This window comes from Erithacus rubecula (genome assembly GCF_903797595.1).
Source record: "Erithacus rubecula genome assembly, chromosome: Z".
NCBI classification, from domain to species: domain Eukaryota; kingdom Metazoa; phylum Chordata; class Aves; order Passeriformes; family Muscicapidae; genus Erithacus; species Erithacus rubecula.
Genome location: NC_136661.1, coordinates 29,246,318 through 29,264,432, shown reverse-complemented (window position 1 = coordinate 29,264,432; position 18,115 = coordinate 29,246,318). Strand labels below are relative to the sequence as shown.

The 18,115-nt window shown below is 42.3% G+C and overlaps 1 protein-coding gene across 4 annotated transcripts in view; it reads right to left on the bottom strand.

Moving 5' to 3' along the window:
• SETBP1 (SET binding protein 1) overlaps positions 1-18,115 on the bottom strand; it is a 244,314-nt gene that overhangs the window by 183,429 nt on the left and 42,770 nt on the right. Inside the window, exons 1-2 of one of the 4 annotated variants that reach the window (XM_079330333.1) lie at positions 10,377-10,489; positions 9,886-9,969 (exon numbers count right to left, since the gene is read on the bottom strand). The exons of 2 other annotated variants lie outside the window; for them this stretch is intronic. In XM_079330333.1, the coding sequence (XP_079186459.1) occupies positions 9,886-9,939 (54 nt within the window). In that variant the 5' untranslated portion in view covers positions 9,940-9,969; positions 10,377-10,489. Of the gene's footprint in view, positions 1-9,885; positions 9,970-10,376; positions 10,490-18,115 lie in introns of those variants that run through there. One more of the 4 variants, XM_079330330.1, reaches the window with a different exon arrangement.

The window sequence follows — 18,115 nt, the reverse complement described above, 5'->3', positions numbered from 1 at the left end:
GAACTTCACTACTTAAGGACAGACAGCAAGGTTTCCTGTGGATTTTCACTTTTCCTCTCTGTGTTTTTCCTCAACAAAAGAAAAGCCATTAATATTCAATCATTCCTGCATGTAAGATGCAGTTGCTAAAATGGTTTTGCACTTAACAGCCTCCAGTTGTAGACTAAATTGATGACACTTAAAACATGCCCAGGAGCCATAGCAGAATGATCCTATTACAGCAGTGCCTTAGTAATGTTGTGTTAGTTAAGGTTATGTTGGCTGGTTCTGAGGGTTTATAACCCAGCTGTGAATGTATTCTCCAGGCTGGGACCAGTTGCCAAGGGGATTTATTCCTGCAGCGAATCATATGGCTTTTTGGGTTGTTTTTTTTCTTTTCCAGCTACTTTAGATCACAATTTTGTCTGTTTCTTTTTAAGATACAACATGAAAAGAAAAAGAATAAAACATCCCTCAGTCACGAGCTAGTAGGAGCTGTACTATATTCCAAGCTGGAGTTAACCTACCTCAGGCAATCCCTACCCCATGCCAATATCCAAGTACTCCCCACTTTAACATGAAGGATGTCAGTGCTGCTTTCACTGCATTCTTTATGAGAGAGCTGAGGTTTTGCAGGAATTAAATCATGATTGGTTGAGTAGGAAACTGAGCATCTCTGAAGGGTGAGCTGACTCCATAGGCACTGAACCTCTTCTTTTTCCACCTGCTTTAAAGACTTTCAAACTACAGCTTGAATGATTTCTCCTCTGCACGAGGGTTTTGGTTTTTTTTCTTCTGCTTCTACAAAGACCACTTTGGTTACAGTTCTGTTTGACAGAGATTTCTGAGTGGTTTCCAGGAGGTAATGTTTTAAACACGGATTTGGCCTATATAAGGAGACTTAAAACCCAAGGTACACATGTATCTACTCTCACTTAGCAAGCCAGACTCGTGTGCAAGAATAAGAAACCCAGGAAGTGGGATATAGTAGGAAATAAAAAGACATAAGGACAAAGGCCTATTTGGATGGAGCAATGCAGAATTTCCTGTCACCATGGTCAACCCAACAGCAGAACAAGCTCCCCAAGAGCCCGAGCTGATGGAAAATTTAACTGAATACACTTTCCATGTATAACCAGTGTCAGAACCAAATATTTGCTGGATTGCAGAGCAAACATATTGGGTACAATTCCAGACAGATGACCTGCTGAAATATAGGACTTGAATTTCATTGTCTTGACATTGACAGTGGTACAATGTCAGTAAAACGAGGGTGCAACCTGCCACCATTCTGCTTGGGTTGCATTTTGCACCCATGCTGACTGAGACAGGCGTGAAGTGCTCCACAAAGCTTTGAGTGCCAACCAACAAGGCAGGCCCTGCTCTCCATCTGCCACCCTCCACAAAGCCTTTGCACTTCCCTTGCACCTCACAGCTCCCAGCAGCTCTGAGCAGGCCACTCAGTTTGCATGAACCTCAGAGGAGATGGGATCTAGATTCACGTGGCATCTGTCATCTAGAAGGTGGCTGACTGAGGCTGACCCTGCCACAGTGTCTTCACATGCTGGCATCTGCTATGGGGAAATGGGAACAGGACAGGGTGGGAAAGGCAGCAGAGGTGGGGCTGTTCTCTTCAGGAGAAGAAAAAGTTATGTGGAGACCTCATAGCAGTGTTCCAGTATATGAGGGGAGCCCAGAGAGGAGCTGGACAGGGGCTCCTCATCAGGAACTGCAGTGATAGGACTTGGAATAAAGGATATAAGGCAAAAGGAGAAACTTAGGTTAGATGTCACAAAGAAAATTTTTACTGTGAGGGTGGTGAGACCCTATCACAGGTTGCCCAGGGAGGTTGTGGATGCTCCAGCCCTGGCATTCTCAAAGCCATGTTTGGTAAGACCTTGAGCAACCTGGTCTGGTGGGAGGCATCCCTGCCCATGGCAGATGGAGTTGGGACTAGATTGTCTCTAAGATCCATTCCAACCCCTTAACATTCTATGACTCTGTGATTCCATGAGAGACAACCAGAAGATCAGAGAATAATGATAAAAATGGTCCTTCCTATATCATTATCAAATGGACATGTCCAAATCTTCACCCAGGCTTTTTCCTCATCCATCTGCATGTTGTTGTAAGTCTCCTCACATCAGGTAAGCTGCTAAGGCACAGGGTATTGGATCACTCTTTCCCTCTCCATCCATGCAGAGAGATCAGTGAAAAAAACCAGAACAGATATTAATTCTCCCTGGGATTTCAAAGTTTAAGTTCCACAACACTGCATTTTCTTCAGCTGCTTTAGCTCTCTTTTAACACACTGGTGCATGTTTGCCTTTGAGTATAAATGACACTTTCAAATTCAGCATTTGAGGCCGGAATGACAATTGATAACAATAATATTTTTCATGTGAGCAACACTTTTCATTCAGAGGGCTCTCAAATTGCTTTAAAAACAGTATGGCTTCCCTTCATCCAGCACCAAAATGAACCAACCTCCCAGGTGGAACAGAGGACCCATCAATGCAAGGTGGCAGTACACAGCAATTTAGGGCAGGAAGTCAAGAATTATGTGTCCCACTGAAGGCAGAGGGTCAAGTAAAGTTGGCAGAAAGCATATCCTGAATGAGAGCCTGGACAAAACATCATCACCAGCTCCAGCTCAGGAGGGAAAGTGCCACGGGATCATCACTCACTAGAAAAGGTCAGAGCCCCAGTCTTTACGTCTTGAACAGGGGCAGGGCACTGTGTTAATGCACACATTCAGAAGTGCCTCAAAAGAAAAAGAAAAAAGGCAGTTTGCTGACTACACTTCTGAAGCCTTTGCTGCAACAAAAAGAAAGGGCACTATGAGTTTTTTGGTCTCCCTTTTCCTGTAGAAAGGAAAGGTTCTATTGAACTTCAGTCTGCACTGTGCTACACTTTACAGGAAGCCCAACCCACTCTGAAATTAATATGAACAGTAAGAGGAGACCACAAGGTGGAAAACACTTGAAGTGAGTACAAGACTATTCACAAAATGAGTGAGAAAAGGAAATAAGTGATTATAAAAGGTCATTAGAAATGTCAGCTTACAAATGGCATTGTGTGAAGGGAGGTGCAACCCACTGCCAGACAAACCTACCACAGCTGAACTTGCCAAGGACACCCATAACCTCAATCTATTTTGTTCAGAGGACATTTAGGAAATTTCTTTCATAATATTATCACTCCAAAGCTTACATAAATCCAAAGAATGGGGACTAATCCACCCAGCTTCCATTTTACAACTGCTTCAATTCCTTCCAACAGATGAATGAAACTAAAGGAATTTCCCAGCCACCAGGAATGCAGATGCTGAGCAGCAGATCCAGGTATTACCTGGACACAACTGCTGTATGAAACTGGGAGGTAGTGAAAAAAGGCATCTGGGGCATCTATTGTTCAAACATCTCCTGTCCCCAGACAGATCTCACTGAGAAGATTCCAGCTTTTATAAAACATTCCTGTGATTAAGCTTCCTGCAGTATTTTAGTTCACCAAGTGAATTTTTTTTCCCTTTAGAGCACCACCAGCAAGTGAATGGATAAGCAAAGGTGATCCATCTTGCTAAATACAACACCTGTATCATGGAAGGGTGAAACACTCTGATGTGGAAAGAAGAACAAGATGCACAAGTATTACATGAGTATTTTGAATATTAAAAATTTTATTGGTAATCATATATTGGATAATCATAATGACAGAAGTATAAGGAATGCTTTTAATAGGCATCAGAGCCAAAAGGGATGTTTTTATCAGTGGTGCTATATATAACACTTCTATGAGTTCTCAACGACTGGAACACTTTCCTACACTCTCAAGTTCTTTGTATGATCTTCTACCCTGCTTTATTAAATCAGCAAAGTATTTTTAAGAGCCCTTTACTGTCTGAGATATCTCAGACATTTAACAGTTTCTCTCTATGAATTTTGCTTCTTGTTTTCAGTCTTTATAACCTGCGCAGAATCCAATGATTTTTTTCAAGCAGAGATTCAAACTCTGCCATAAATGGGGGCAAAGGAGACTGTGGACAATATACCCTCACCCTACAATTCTCTCCTCCTGCTTCATTCCACCCATGTAATTCCAGTTAGCAAATGCTTTCACTTATCTTTATTACTCTTATTTTTTTTTAGCAGAGAGAAACATTAACTGAGGGGGTGTGATCCAGATTTGCTCAGATGAAGTACAGGAGCCTTTGCACTCCTTCATTTCATGCCTCAGTGCATTTCTTGCTTACAAGTGGAAAAATGCAAGGGAGAGCCAGCCAGTCTAAGGCAGATTCTCCAATTTTTGGTCTCAGTCCTCTGCTACACCCTCAGCAGATATAACAGTGCTGGCTGCCAAAGGAACTTAGCTCTGACACAATTCAGCCCAGGTCAGTTAGCTATTTAAAGGGTGGGTTTATTTATACACTTTTCACCCTCCTCCTCTGCAAACTCCCACCCTGTTTTTTTTTTTTTTTTGTTTTGTTTTTTTTAAGATGGGGAATTATCAGTAGACCTGAGCATGTAAAATTTGACAGCAGCTTACCAGACAATTTATATTGGTGCCTTCATCTTTGCTGTTACTTTTATTCTTCTATAAATTCCTTCAACCATTAAACAGTGTCATTCCCACAACAACTTTGGCAAAGATCAAAATAGTGTGGCAGGTTTGCTCCAATTTTCTACTGCTTCCTGCCAGGTAATGAAGAGCTAGATGGGACAAAAGATGTTTTTCTTTCCTTTTCTGTCCTAAAGGATTTTGTCCTGAAATTCCACACAGCCAGTGAAAACATTTTAAAAAATAATTAAGGTGGACTTTGTGAGGTGGGAAGGTTGTGGAGATTGGTTTCAGTTCAGTACTTAAGTCATTGTGCTCCTGCTGAAAAAATGACAACATCAATGGAGAGCACTGCCTAACCTTTTTAAAAATAATCTGTAACTGCTATGGAAATCAGAAAAATTATGAATTAAACTGCTGTTTATTCTCAGCAGATCACTGGTGACAGAAAGCTCTGTTCTGACCTATGTATGTATACATATAAAGTCTTCAAACCTAATCTAGTGACTTGGAGAGAGAAGTTTGACTTCCCACAACTGTTTCACACAAGATGAACATCACTGCATGCCTCACCTTAACAGTGCACTGTTTTCTGCAAGGAATCCATAAATCCTCAAAAAGGGTGCTTGATTTAGGCTCTGCTTGGTGCAACTGAAGTCTCAGAGAGCCAAGCTCCTGGTTAATCTCACCAACTCTTGAATCCTGCTGCATCCAGGACCTTAAAATGGATTTAAAATCCTATTCTTGCAAAGACTGCATATGCATTAGATTATACTGAAATCTACTTCAGTTTGAAAAGAAAAACAAATTAGCAGTCAAACAAAAAAAGTCTGAGAGAGATTATTTAATCCCTAACACAGAGTGCAACCTTTGTAAAGAGTCAAAATCTCGTGAGGCTTCAGGGGAAAGGAGGACACTCAGATGAGGCTGAAGCAGCCCACAGGGGAAGCTGCCTATTTCATTTCTGGAACATGGGCCATGTGCATCTATTTTTAGCTTTGAACTGAGTTCCTCTGCCTCCTGCCAGAAGTCCTGAGCCCTGTGCTGGTGCAATGAAAGCAGTGGCTCAGCCATTCTCTAATAGCTTTTACTTCTTAATAAAGAGCAGCACTTAGGCAAAGGATGAGGTTACTGTCGGAGGGGTCATGATTAATAATGATTAATCTGATCCTTGCCAACATGAGCTGGATCCACCATTCACTAAATAATTACTCTGCAGCATGGATACCATTTCCAGAGGAGGCATACGTTTGTCATATTAAAACCAAGACCAAACACATGGAAGGAAAAGGGCACCTGACTTCTCACTAACACTTGATCTCACAGGAACCACCAGAAAAGTTAATCAAAGAGGGGAAAAAAAAACAAGAAAAAAAAAATAAAACCTACAACAACAACTGCAAATCAAAGGATAAGAGCAGTTAAACACTGATGAACCACCCACCTTTTGAGAGAAGCAATGGAAGCAAATAAAACTAAACCCTCAGAAGGCAGAGCTGCACGTGCTGAGGATATGGAGCATTCTGCCACTGCTGGCTCTTAACCTTTTGCATAACTCTAATATTCACATTATTTGCCCACCCACACATTTCCCTCCTGTTCTTAAATTACATTTTTGTTTTCCTCAGAAAGCACACAAATGAAATTGCTCCCTGGGAAACATCTTTCCTTCTTTGTGTTAGTATGCTACTTGGCACAAAGAAATCCTAGTCCAGGATTGCCATTCTTAAACAACAATGCACCTCAAATAATAAGCAACATTATAACTTTATAACATTATGGGGAAGCATAAACTAATGGGAATCTAATAAGCATTCCAAATGGCATATATGAACCTTACAATTACAGAAGGATGCTTGTGGTGCAGAGATTTGGTTCTGGGCCTCAGAGCATGGATAAATTTTACTCCCACAAAGCACACAAACAACAAGCAATGGTGCCAAAGGCAGATAAGGACACAGAGGTTTTGCTGGCAAGAGGTGGTCTTATCTGGGGACTCCTCTCAGTCATCCTGCTTCCCTGACCCAAAGCTTCCTCTAGACCATCCATGAGGGATGCTACTCTAGTTCTTCAGTGCCCTTAGCTCTATTCCCTTTGAGGTTTCCAAAGCTTTTGAGGGATTTAAATCACACTGTTTACCCTTCCACGTCATCATGCAGTGTTTGATTTGGACTGGGAGGCCACAGAACACAGACCACCAGTCCCTCTCCTGGTCTGGTGCAAAGCCAACAGGAAGGTTGCCTTCCTTGTGCCTGTTGTGAAATCCCAGCCCCATGTAAGCCTGTTTGGACTTCTGCCCGTGACAGGTTTGTCTTTTACACGCTGGTGACCTGCACCATGGAAAATACCACACACCTAGTTGGTGTCTTTGACTACCAAACTCAGGGAAGCAGGGCTCAGGTCAAGGAAGTGCCATTGCTTTTAGAGGCATCCTGAAGAATTACAGAATATTCTGAGTTGGGAGGGACCCACAAAGATCATCAAGTGCAACTTCTGGCCCTGCACAGACACCCCAACAATCCCTGAAAGCAGTGTCCAAATGCTCCTGGAGCTCTGTCAGGTTTGGTGCTGTGACCATTCCCTGAGGAGCCTTCTCAGTGCCTCTGGAGAAAGAACATTTTCCTGATATGCAGCCTAAACCTCCTCTGATTCAGTTTCATGCTGTTTCCTCAAGTCCTGTCTGCTCATGAGAGTGGTGAGATCAGTGTCTGTCCCTCCTCTTCCCCTCACAAGGAAGTTGTAACTGCAATGAAGGCTCCCCTCAGTCTCCTCCAGGATGAAGTAAAAAATGCTGGTAAAGTAAATCCCTGGCAATGAGGTTATGATTTGGTGTAGCTGGGGATTTTCCTAGTGATGAAGTATGTTTAGGAGTTTTTGCCAGTTTCCAAATTGACTTGAAGGAATGAAAGAAAAACAAACTCTTTGCAAAGCAATCATCTTTCACAAAAATTTCAGCTGAAAAGTAGTTGGTGATTTTAAAACCAAACCTTTAAATAGCTAATGGCATAAAAACCACATACCTATTTATGCATATATTCATGCAAATGAAAACTAAGTTGCTTTTTCACAAAACTTTATGGAGGCACCAGAGTGAAACACAAAGCAAGGTAGGGAAAAAAAAAAAAAAAAGGAAAAAAAAAAGACCCCAACAACTATAACAATAATGAAGGTAAATCTTTAAAATCTGAGACAGGGGTAGAGCTCTGCAGACAAAACTAAATCTAGCACTGTTAGATTTAGCACTGTTTTTCCTCTTTACAAAATGAAACAAGCTGTTCCTAAAATAATGCTTCCTTGGTCTTTTGGCAATTAGTGTCCTGGAGGATTAGCCTACAATCTTTGGCAAGTGTTTGCCTTTCCCAGCCAATGTCACCATAGAAGTCTGTGTTTATCTACAAGGCCCAGGGGATAATTTATAAGCTGAGCTGAGGTCCTGCATTCACAGACAAATGTTCCACACTGCCACCCACCCTCCTGTACTTGTTTCCTCCCCATCTACCTCCTATCCCCTGAAATATAGACAGGACCCTGCCAGGGGCATGACAAATGAACTTTACAGCCTCTGAAGCAAGCATTTACCAAATAATTTATGTTGGTACAGCAAATAAAGAAGTACTGATATGGTCAACACATCATCAGGCATCAAAAATTAGATTTCAGGAAGTAACTGAATGCAAAAAATACTTTATCACTGTTCCAGAAAAAAAAATCAAAGAGAATGGGATATCTTTTCCCTTCCAAAAAACTGTTGCCTACACTCTATTTGAAATATTGCCATTTGTGAGTTTGAGGTCTACTACCCAGGGTTTGCTAGAGATAGTGCTTTTTAAAACCTTTCAGGCATCCAACTTTATTCTAATCTATGCTACCAGTGCTTTAGCAGTGTTCTGGTCACCTTGTAAACTAAAAGAGATTCAACCAGAGTACATCAAAATACAAAAGACTACGATTAGTAGAAGTGTATTTTTCTAAGTGAATTTTCCCCTGATGTGTATGAGAATATTAGGCTTGCATTTGAGAGGATAGGAGGCTAATCTTTTAAAGAAAAGTAATATGAATCCTTGTCTTGATGGTAAACTGACAATATAGCTCATGACAATTAATTTGTTAATTTGAAAGTTCTAATAAAAACACCCAAGCAAAACAAAGCAAATCAATGAAATACTCAATTCTAGAAAGAATTTGTAAATGTGACCAACATTCCTCACAACAGAGAATACTGCAGAACAGGTTCATGGATGAATGGATAGGTTTATAGATAAGACAGATCTGTCATCAGATCTCAAACATTAACAAAACAATGCTTAGAGACACTTTTATTAATTAAAGTTGATGAACATGCAGGTTGAAGGTGAAAAACACCTTTTTTCCCCTGAGAAATCATCTCTTTTTTCTTCAGAAAATTACCAGAAGCATTCTGGAACATCATGGACACAGTTTGAATCTGCCTCAGGTCTAAACCCAGTCACAGGTTGCCCACAAGGTACATTAGAGAGCAAAGTTATTTCATAATTGAGACCAACTGCTTCACTCTGCCACACTTAACATTGGGTGACCTGATTTTATAAAATATTTATGCTCAAATCAAATTTTATTTCATATTTGCAAAGAATGATCTCCAGATTCAAACTTATCTTAAGCTACAAAGATAGGAGGCCATAAGAACAAAAAAAAAAAATTGTCAGGGATGAACTTGGTTAGTCTGAATAAGTGCCAAGTGGTAGGGGCAAGGAAGAGACCAGCAGCTGGCTGTTATTCCAAGAACAGCCCTCCTCACTTGCAATTATTGAACCCTACCAGCAATCCCACCAATGTCAATTCGACCAATTTTAGAATAAGGGGCCATTCATCCCAAGTAATGAATATTGAAACCTGGCCATCAGTTTGTGAACAAGTTTTTACATGTCTGTCATGAGGAACCTCAATAAAGAATGTCCTTGTGATGGTGTCACTTCAGAACAAAGAACATGCAATGAACTACCACCCATCCAGGCAGCTACAGTAGGAGACCAAAGGTTGCATGCATTTAGCCAGCAAGGAAATGCAATATTCTTTAAGAAAGGCATTGCCTGGAGTGGATTTTATAAAGAAACAGAATTCATGAATAAATAAACCAGATGGGAATAAGCCAGGCTAGGGCATTAACATCTCCTAGTGCAATGAATCCCTGATCTTGCTTGAGGGTTTTTCTACAAATAACAAACACAAAAACATTAATGTTGTACCACTGTCAATCATGCCAAGGACTCTGTTCGTGTCCAGGAACTCTGATATGCAACAACACTGATCAAATCCACCAAACATTAAGTCATTCTTAGATTTCACCAGTTAAGGTTCATATTGACTGACCTGATCTGAGTCTTTCACTTGAGAATTTTTCCCTTTTCTGCAACCACAACTCATAAGCAGTTTTGCATCTCCAATGACTTTTCCCTATAAGAGATAAGGAAGGAAAAACATCAGCACAATCTGAACCATTGAAGACCTAGAGGCTTGTATTTGTGATCAGGAGCAGGGGAAGAAAGAGCATTAGGGAAGTCTGTGGACTCTTCCTGTGTTACTGGGAGGTTCACCTTCAGAAGGGGATCTCCCAAACTGCCAAGAAGACTTTTTCCCCAAAAGATAATATCACAACATTAGGCAAGTCACACAGAGGCAGAAGAAAAGCAAAATGTGTAGAAAAAGACAGTAGGAAAGTGAAGCTGAAAATAAACATGTCATTTTAACCCATGGTTTTAACCATACACTTGCATGAACAGGAACATGTCCAGCATGCTCAGACAGTACAAATACCAAACTGCACTGACTTGAGAAAAAGCTCATGCATTTTTTCTGTTCACCTTTACCAAGTTAATGCCTACTTGTTTCTAATGTGCCCAGATTCGGTGAAATAAAGTTTTCAGGAGAGACTTGCTATCAGTAGAGCAATAGGTCCACATCATCCCTGGTAAACCCATGCCAGGAACCCAAGAGCATACTCTCACCTAACACTGCTGGTTCAGACTCTGCAATGTCTGTGACATAGAATCATAGAATGTTTGCCTTGGAAGGGACCTTAGAGATCTCCCAGTTCCACAGTTCCACCCTGTGCCATGGGCAGGAACATTTCCCCCTTGACCAGGTTGTTCCAAGCCCTGTCTAACCTGATTGTGGACACTTCCAGGGATTGATGCTCAAACCAACAGAGATTTGCAAAGAAACAGAATCTACTCACTCTCCTTTTGCCGGTAACCAACAGTCTGAGAGAGAAGCTGAGCTCAGACACCTTTATTTTTGTTAAAAACTCATCAGACTGACTGAGTGTGGTCCAAGTAGCAAGGTTTCTCATGTTAAGAGGAGTTTTCTGGGAGTTACTTGAGTCACTTCAGTTCTTCATTAAAGTGTTTTTGTTTCCTATCAAACCTGGACATCTTGATAAATCACCACAGCAGAAAGGAGTTGGGATTCCAGACTTGGTCGAAATGCTGCTTGAATTTAAGCGGCATGGAGTCTAAAAGAGCCAGTGGAGCCCCCACAAATGTATCACAATCACTTGTTCTTCCATAGGCATACACACAAAGACATTGCCTACAAAGAATTTTGCTGTTCACAGTTGAAAAATAAACTCTTGGCATCTGCTGAGGAACAGAGGGAGAATCTGCTCATGTGCAGCCATGAGAGGTCATGAGATTTCAGCTGGATTAATTTATACAGAAGAGGAGATCCCAACACAGTTAGTGAATTTAGCCAAGTGGAAGTGCTCTGCCCTAAATGATGAGGAAGGGAAAGGGCATGATTAAAAGGAATAGCAGCCATTGCTCAATGTCAAGGCACAGCAGAGTGATGACCCTCAGGTGGCAGGAGTTGAAAAAAGGCAGATAAACTTTTGGTCACCTTAGGAGAGCCTGCCAGATGTGGGGACATCTCTTAGGTGGTGAGCTCAGCATCTCACAAATCCTGGCAAGGTCAGGTAATGTGCAGAAATTATCTTCATCTTTCCTTCCAAAACAGAAGCTGGGAAAAAACTAAGACACTGAAAAGGTGATACCTAATCTGATAACTACCCAAATGCCTCATGTTTGGGCTGCTGATTACAAACTGTCAAACGCTGAGGTTTTCAGGGGCTACTCCCAACTGGCTTTCTCTGCGTGTGACTCCCATCTGTCAAAGGTGTTTCACTCTTGCCCCATTACTACAATCCTTCAACAAGTGGTCTCTAATCTATTAAAGTATTTTTTTTTTTTTTTCTGAGAAAGAAGTGATCAAACTATAAGTTAAAGCAAGTGTATTAAAATACTGGGACAGAAAACTGAGGCACAGGGAGAGAACCCTTTATCTAACCACAGAGTACCTTCTAGACACCCCACAGCATATGAGACAAGTTGGAGCTATAAAAAGACCTAGGAGAGACTCACACATTTCCCAAAAGGCCACTGGATACCTTGGAGTGGCTATAGCATTAACATACAGTTGTGGTTAGGAAACTACATCCACATGTCTCGTTGATGCTCAGCTTGTCCCACTGTCTGCTGCAAAGTTGTTATGTCAAAGAAGATAATTCAGCCCTTTTGTAATGACAGGCCAAGGAAAAACCTCCCATTTTCAGACCCTTCTATGGCTCTAATGTCACCTGAGCTCTTGGCAAACCACGGCCATGTTCTCCTGTCCAAGCAGAATTATCACCAGTTTTATTTAAGGGAGAGAAATCACAAGATGTTGCCCATAACCACCTGGAAAATCAAGAGTACATGGGAAATATGATCCCAAAATTGAAGTTTTTTTTCTTTTCCTCTGACAGTACGAGAATATAGGGGCTCTTCAATTCCCTAAGAAAACCCAAATGAAAGCAATACACTGGATAAAAACACCTTCATTTCCAGCTGCAGGTGCACCTCTCTTAATGTGCTTTGGATGAATGAGCTACTACCTCCACCTTATTTTAGGAAAGCTCCTTATGAGCAGATGCTTAATTTGCAGATAGGTGTCTAACATTAGGCAGCTAAGTTGAAAGGCAAAAGGGAAAAAAAAAGCATATGGACAACATTTGCAGCCAGTCGCAGCTCTGTTCCAGAGCAGATGGAGGCCTTGTCATTCAGGGGTTTCCTCACATACACCAAACAGTTCAGTGGGGATAGGGAAAGGGGCTTCTGTTTGGATGCTTCTGTCTGGAACCAGATTAGAGGAAAGCACACTTTTCCACAGCACACGCCTTGTGTTACATTAAACATGCATGTGCAACTTCAGCTTTTATTCAGTGATCTGAAACAGAGCCCTCCAGGGTGCTAAGGGTTAGTGAGTTTTTGTTTGTTTATCTGTATGTTATTTTACAGTTTCTAGTGCCCAAGGAGTTTGTTAAGAAATTAAAACACCTCGCTGGGGCTGTCCTGCTGTGGTTGTTACCTCCTAATATGTCCCTTCTTTCTTCATTCAGCAGTGCTTGATGCTCACAGGGGAAGGAGGGAACACCACAAGTAGAGGAGCCTCATCTGACTGGGTATATGTTTGAACCTAATTCATGGAGAATAATTTCTGTGTTTCCTGGCCTTTTAATAACACGAGGTGCTATCATTTAGAAGCAGGTAGGCACAAGATTTTCCAACAGGGAAGATTGCTTTGCCTTCTGCTGGCTCACATCTACTGCCAGACATCACCCTTCCCAAGGCAAAAGAGCAAGAAGCCTCCTTGACATATGTCCTATTATCCCACCTCTTACAGGGAATCTGGCTGGCCTCACCCACTCCTTGCACCATGGGCTCCAGCAGTTGGCTGAAGTTTGCAGAAAAATAAGAAAAAACGTAATAATAGTAACAGGCTTAATTATCTCAGCTGCACGGGTGACAGGAGCTGAGCAGCTGCCAGTTTTAACAGCCTGTGGTTGGGAAAGACTGAACTGCATCACCCAGAAGTCAAATGAGGGTCGGTCACAACTCGCTTCACGCCAGCAGCTCCAGGGGAGGCGCGGGGCACACACAAATCACTGCAGCATTGCCCAGAGCCATCCCGTGTGGAGCTGCCAGCCCCGTTTAAAGGAGTCAGACACGAGGCACATGGCACCAGCCGGCCTCCAGGGAGCTGCCAGGCTCTGTGCTCTGGGGTTGCTGGCTGGGATTAATGGCAGGATCCTGCCTTCCAAGTCTGTGGCTGGGAAACTTAGCTCCAGAGGTGGACTCAGCTTAGCACTGTGCCATGCACCTTGCAGAAGGTGACAGGTCCAGCTTGGCTTTCATTAGCCTTTCTCTCTTTTCAGCAACAGCAATTGCAAATACTGGAAGCAGCTTTTTCCCCAGGGAGCTGGCACAACCACTCAGAGGGTGGTCAGGGACTGGAACAACCCCAGGGAAGGACTCAAGTCTGCCAGGGTCCAAAAAGGATTTGGACAAGGTTCTTAGGCACACAGTGTGATCCTTGGGGCTGTCCTGTTAAGGGCCAGAAGCTGGACTTGATGATCCTGGTGAGTCCCTTCCAATGTGGAATATAATTTTTTAAGTCTATGTACAACACTGCAACAGCAAACTCCAAAAATCCCCACGGCTGCATAAACACCATTAGAAAGAACAGCACATTCAGTGTTTGTTATGGTTTTTTTGCTGTTCTGTCAGGGTGATCCACACATTTTGAAGAACCAGTACCCAAGTGCCTACAGTGGTAGAGTGGGAGAGAAGGGGGGAAAGGAAGGGAAACAAGAACTGAATCCAAGGTGGAGGCAAGCAGCAGTACAACAGACAGCTGGTGTTTGGGTGGTGGTAAATCACCCTGAAATGAGCCTCTTCCCTCAGCTCAATGAGGCCTAAACAACAAAGGAAGGCACAGCTTGCAGCCGGACAGCCTGCTAGCCAACCACAGACACACATGACAGCTTCATTCAGGAGCCCGGAGTCAATACAAAAGCTCCGAAATCAATCCGACATCCTGCGACCTCAAACAATGCGCCAAATCTTCTCAGAATTGGAGCCCCAAATGAGGGGGAGCAGCATTCAAGGGAGATCAAAACGCAGGGCTGGCATTGAAAGGGACTAAAAAGGAGAAGAATGTTCCCAGTTTATTAATGGTGAGGTCTGGCCGGCTGCATCCCAGCCACCATAGGTTACGTTCATTAAAGGGCAGCGCTTTGCACGTATTATGCAGAGCGCCCGGAGAGTATGTGTTGTGTGCGTGTGTCCGCCAGCGTGCCCCTCACTTGCTAAAGATCAGGATGTGCCTTTCTGCTTAGCACTGTTGTCTCCATCAGAAATTCCTCCTGTGTGAACCGCAAACGGGGTTTTTTCCCACTTGAGCGACTGTATGGGCACCGACGCGCACACGTACACATGCTCTCTCTTATCCATGAGCTTGAAAAGCATAAAGGAACTCAGACAGACTCTTTCCAACTTGGGGGAAAAAAAAAAAAAAAAAAAAAAAAAAGACAACATTTCACATCCCCTCCTGGCCATACTTTCAGCTCACACACACAAAATCTATTACAAAAGACCAAAGCATTATGCGATTGCCGCTACTGCTGATGGAGTTGATTGCTCCATAAACCCCACTCCTACATCCCATAAAGGACCTGGTCCCACAGCACAACAAATCCACAAAGGAGAGCAATGGAAAAAAAAGAAAACCTGCTTCAGTCCCTGGAGTTGTCCCCTCCAGGCAGGATTGCCCCTGCTGGGGCAGTTTCACTTGCAAGAATCTGTCTTGCAGCTCTACACAAAAATGGCACCCTTCCCCCTTCAGCAACAAAAAGACCAAGCAAATCCTTTTTATCAGCTTCCCTTTGAAGGCAGGTGGAAAAGTATAATATACACATACACAGGGGAAAAAAAAAAAAAAAAAAGATAAATACCATTTGCAAAAATACTGTTTGGATTTGCCTGTCCTAATTATCTTCTTTTCAGCTGCCACATTTGAAAGAATCAGACCTTGAAAGTTTTCTCCTTCTTGGATGCACAGCCCAAGACGAAGGGCTTGCTAGAGGAGGTCAGACTTGAAAAATATTTCTCTTTTTTTGTGTTAAAGTGTTAGTAGATGAAGAGAAAGGACTGGAATTTTCAAAGCTGCCTATGGGTCTTTATGCACATTTCCCATGAGTTTTTACTGAAGACATGTCAAAGCTTAATCGCCTTTGCTTTTCATGTGTCACACTGATCTGATATTCAGAACAGACATGGCTGAGCAAGTTCTCTCAAATTTGGAGAATCTTATACAAACAGAAACCGAAAACATTAAGTGTTCCTTAGGATGCAGCAAGTCCCATGTATTTTATTGCAAAATCAGGGGAAAAAATTGGAAAAATGTGCAGGCTCCATCCCTGGAAGTGTTCAAGGCCATGTTGGATGTGGCTTTGAGCAACTCGGTCTAGTGGAAGGTGTCCCTGCTCGTGGCAGCAGGTTGAAACCAGATGACCTTTAAGATGATCTTCCAACCCAAATTGTTATGTGATTCTATGAAATGAATGTTAGGGGTCCACAAAAAATTCTTTATGCTTATAGACACTTTATTCACACTGTCACGAGTCTACACTGTTCTTGTCTCCACTCTGGAGTCCTTAAAGACCATGGGCATGGATCTCTATGTCCTCCTTCGAGAAGACATCTCTAATTTTACTTTGTGGTAATGTCATACAGATGCCAGAGGGCAACTGGGCAAAGACAAGCGCAGCAGATGCAAAGGAAGCCTTTTCAAGGCAGGATGGAAGTCTCTCCAAGGGCAAGACAAGATGAGGTGATGTCCAAACCCCAGGCAAGAAGACTGGAGTAGTTCTCACCTGGTTTATCAACTGAATGCCAAAAAAATTAGCATTAATCTCCATTAGCAATTAACAGAAAGAGGAAAACAGCATCCAGTCTGGGCAAGTGCTCAAATACGTGCTAGATGAGTGGTAAGAAATGATGGAGGCTGCAACAATTCCTAGCACTGCAGATGAAACAGAGTCTACAGGGATCAAACGGCAAAAGATTCAAGATTAGGTTTTTGTGAGGGTAATAAAGTGAAAACTTCTTTTCAGATAATTGGCTAGTCTAAACGTACAGTTTTCAAATTCAGGAAAACTGAGCTTTTATTTGGATAAACTGCCATTTTTGTTTAGTTTCGTTTTATCTTGCCTGCTTTAAACTCTGCTATTTAAATAATTTAACAATCTATCTTAAATATTTCACCAATAAATCACAGGCTTGTGTTTCTATTTCATGTTAAAACTAATCAGTGGAGGAGTGCCTGAGCTGCAAGTTAAAATTCTGCTCCACCAAGCCAGTAATGCATAATCATTTCTCTGCAGAATCTCCAGCAAATAAAAACTTCTCTGCAGAATTAATGCCATATAAAAAGTTATTTGTGCAGGCTTAGAGTGCAACTGCAGCCCAGGATCATCTGCATCCTGCCAGCAGGATCAGGGTTTCCAGAGCTAATTAGGGTGTAGAGTTTTCCCACCCTGGCAAGCACAAGCATGGAGCTCACAGCAGAATCTCAGACATGGGTGCATTGAGATGGAGTCCCATCTAACACTCTGATAACATGCACAAAGCTCCAAATGGTCCACTGGTGTGAGGATTGAATTGGGATTCTCTGCTTGTTCTCATCAAAGAGAAGCAAATAGAACAAAATTAGGATGTTGTTGGCCAAAATGGGTGATTTATAAGAAGCCTCTGGAATGAAGGCGTTGAGAGCCTGTACCAAGGAACACTAAACCCACTGAGCATCAGCAGGAATAAGACTTCTCAAATTGCTAAATTGTGTAGCAATTTTACACTACATTTCAATTAACCTGAGATTCAAAAGCAACTCATTCACAAAAGTAAGAAAAGTACACCTACCTCTCCTCACTGTCTCCCAAAGTCTGAGTACATCAAAACAAAGCCAGGAAGCCTCACATATCTATAATTTACTGCAATTCACTTTAATTTTCTTCCTAAAACATTGAGACACATTTAAGGCAAGACTCCTTTTGGTCTTAGTCTGCAAAATCCAAAATGCATGAATGATATGAATAGATAGCCAGAAGCTGATAGCTTGCATATTGAATCCAAAAAGCAAACTGAGACAGAGAAAAATGAAGGGCAAAACAGAAGGGAAGGGGAAAGGGGAATCACTGTCAACTACATTGCTATTAAGCTGCCTTAATTTTGTTTTGTGTCGACTTTTTACTTTGTTTTGTTTCAAAACTTGAAAAGTCAGGGCTTTTGCTTCAAAGGACTGTTTAGTGGGTGATCTCACTTTGATGCCCACAGGAGCAAAACATACACAATCGTATTTGTAGAAAAAGTCATCTAGGGCAGCATGACTCCTCTGCTGCAGCTGGGCAAAAAACTACACAGCCCAGGTCCTAAACCTGGCTGGAGCTTGCCTGAGAAAGGGGGAGTGAGATGGAAATCGGAGACATATAATTCTCCTCCTCCTCCTTGTTCAAGGCAGACATCCCCATCTCTCCTTCCCCATGTGCAGCCAACAAGACTTCCTGCACCAACTGACACGGAAACAGCTAATTTACTGCTTTGTGTCAGGAATGTAGCCAAGGTTTCAGTCCCCTGTGCCCTGGACTCCTCTCAGCTGGGCTGCTTCATCTCAAAAAGGGTCTTCCCTTCCTCCCGCCCCTCCCCTCCAAAACACACTCCTCCTCCTCTTC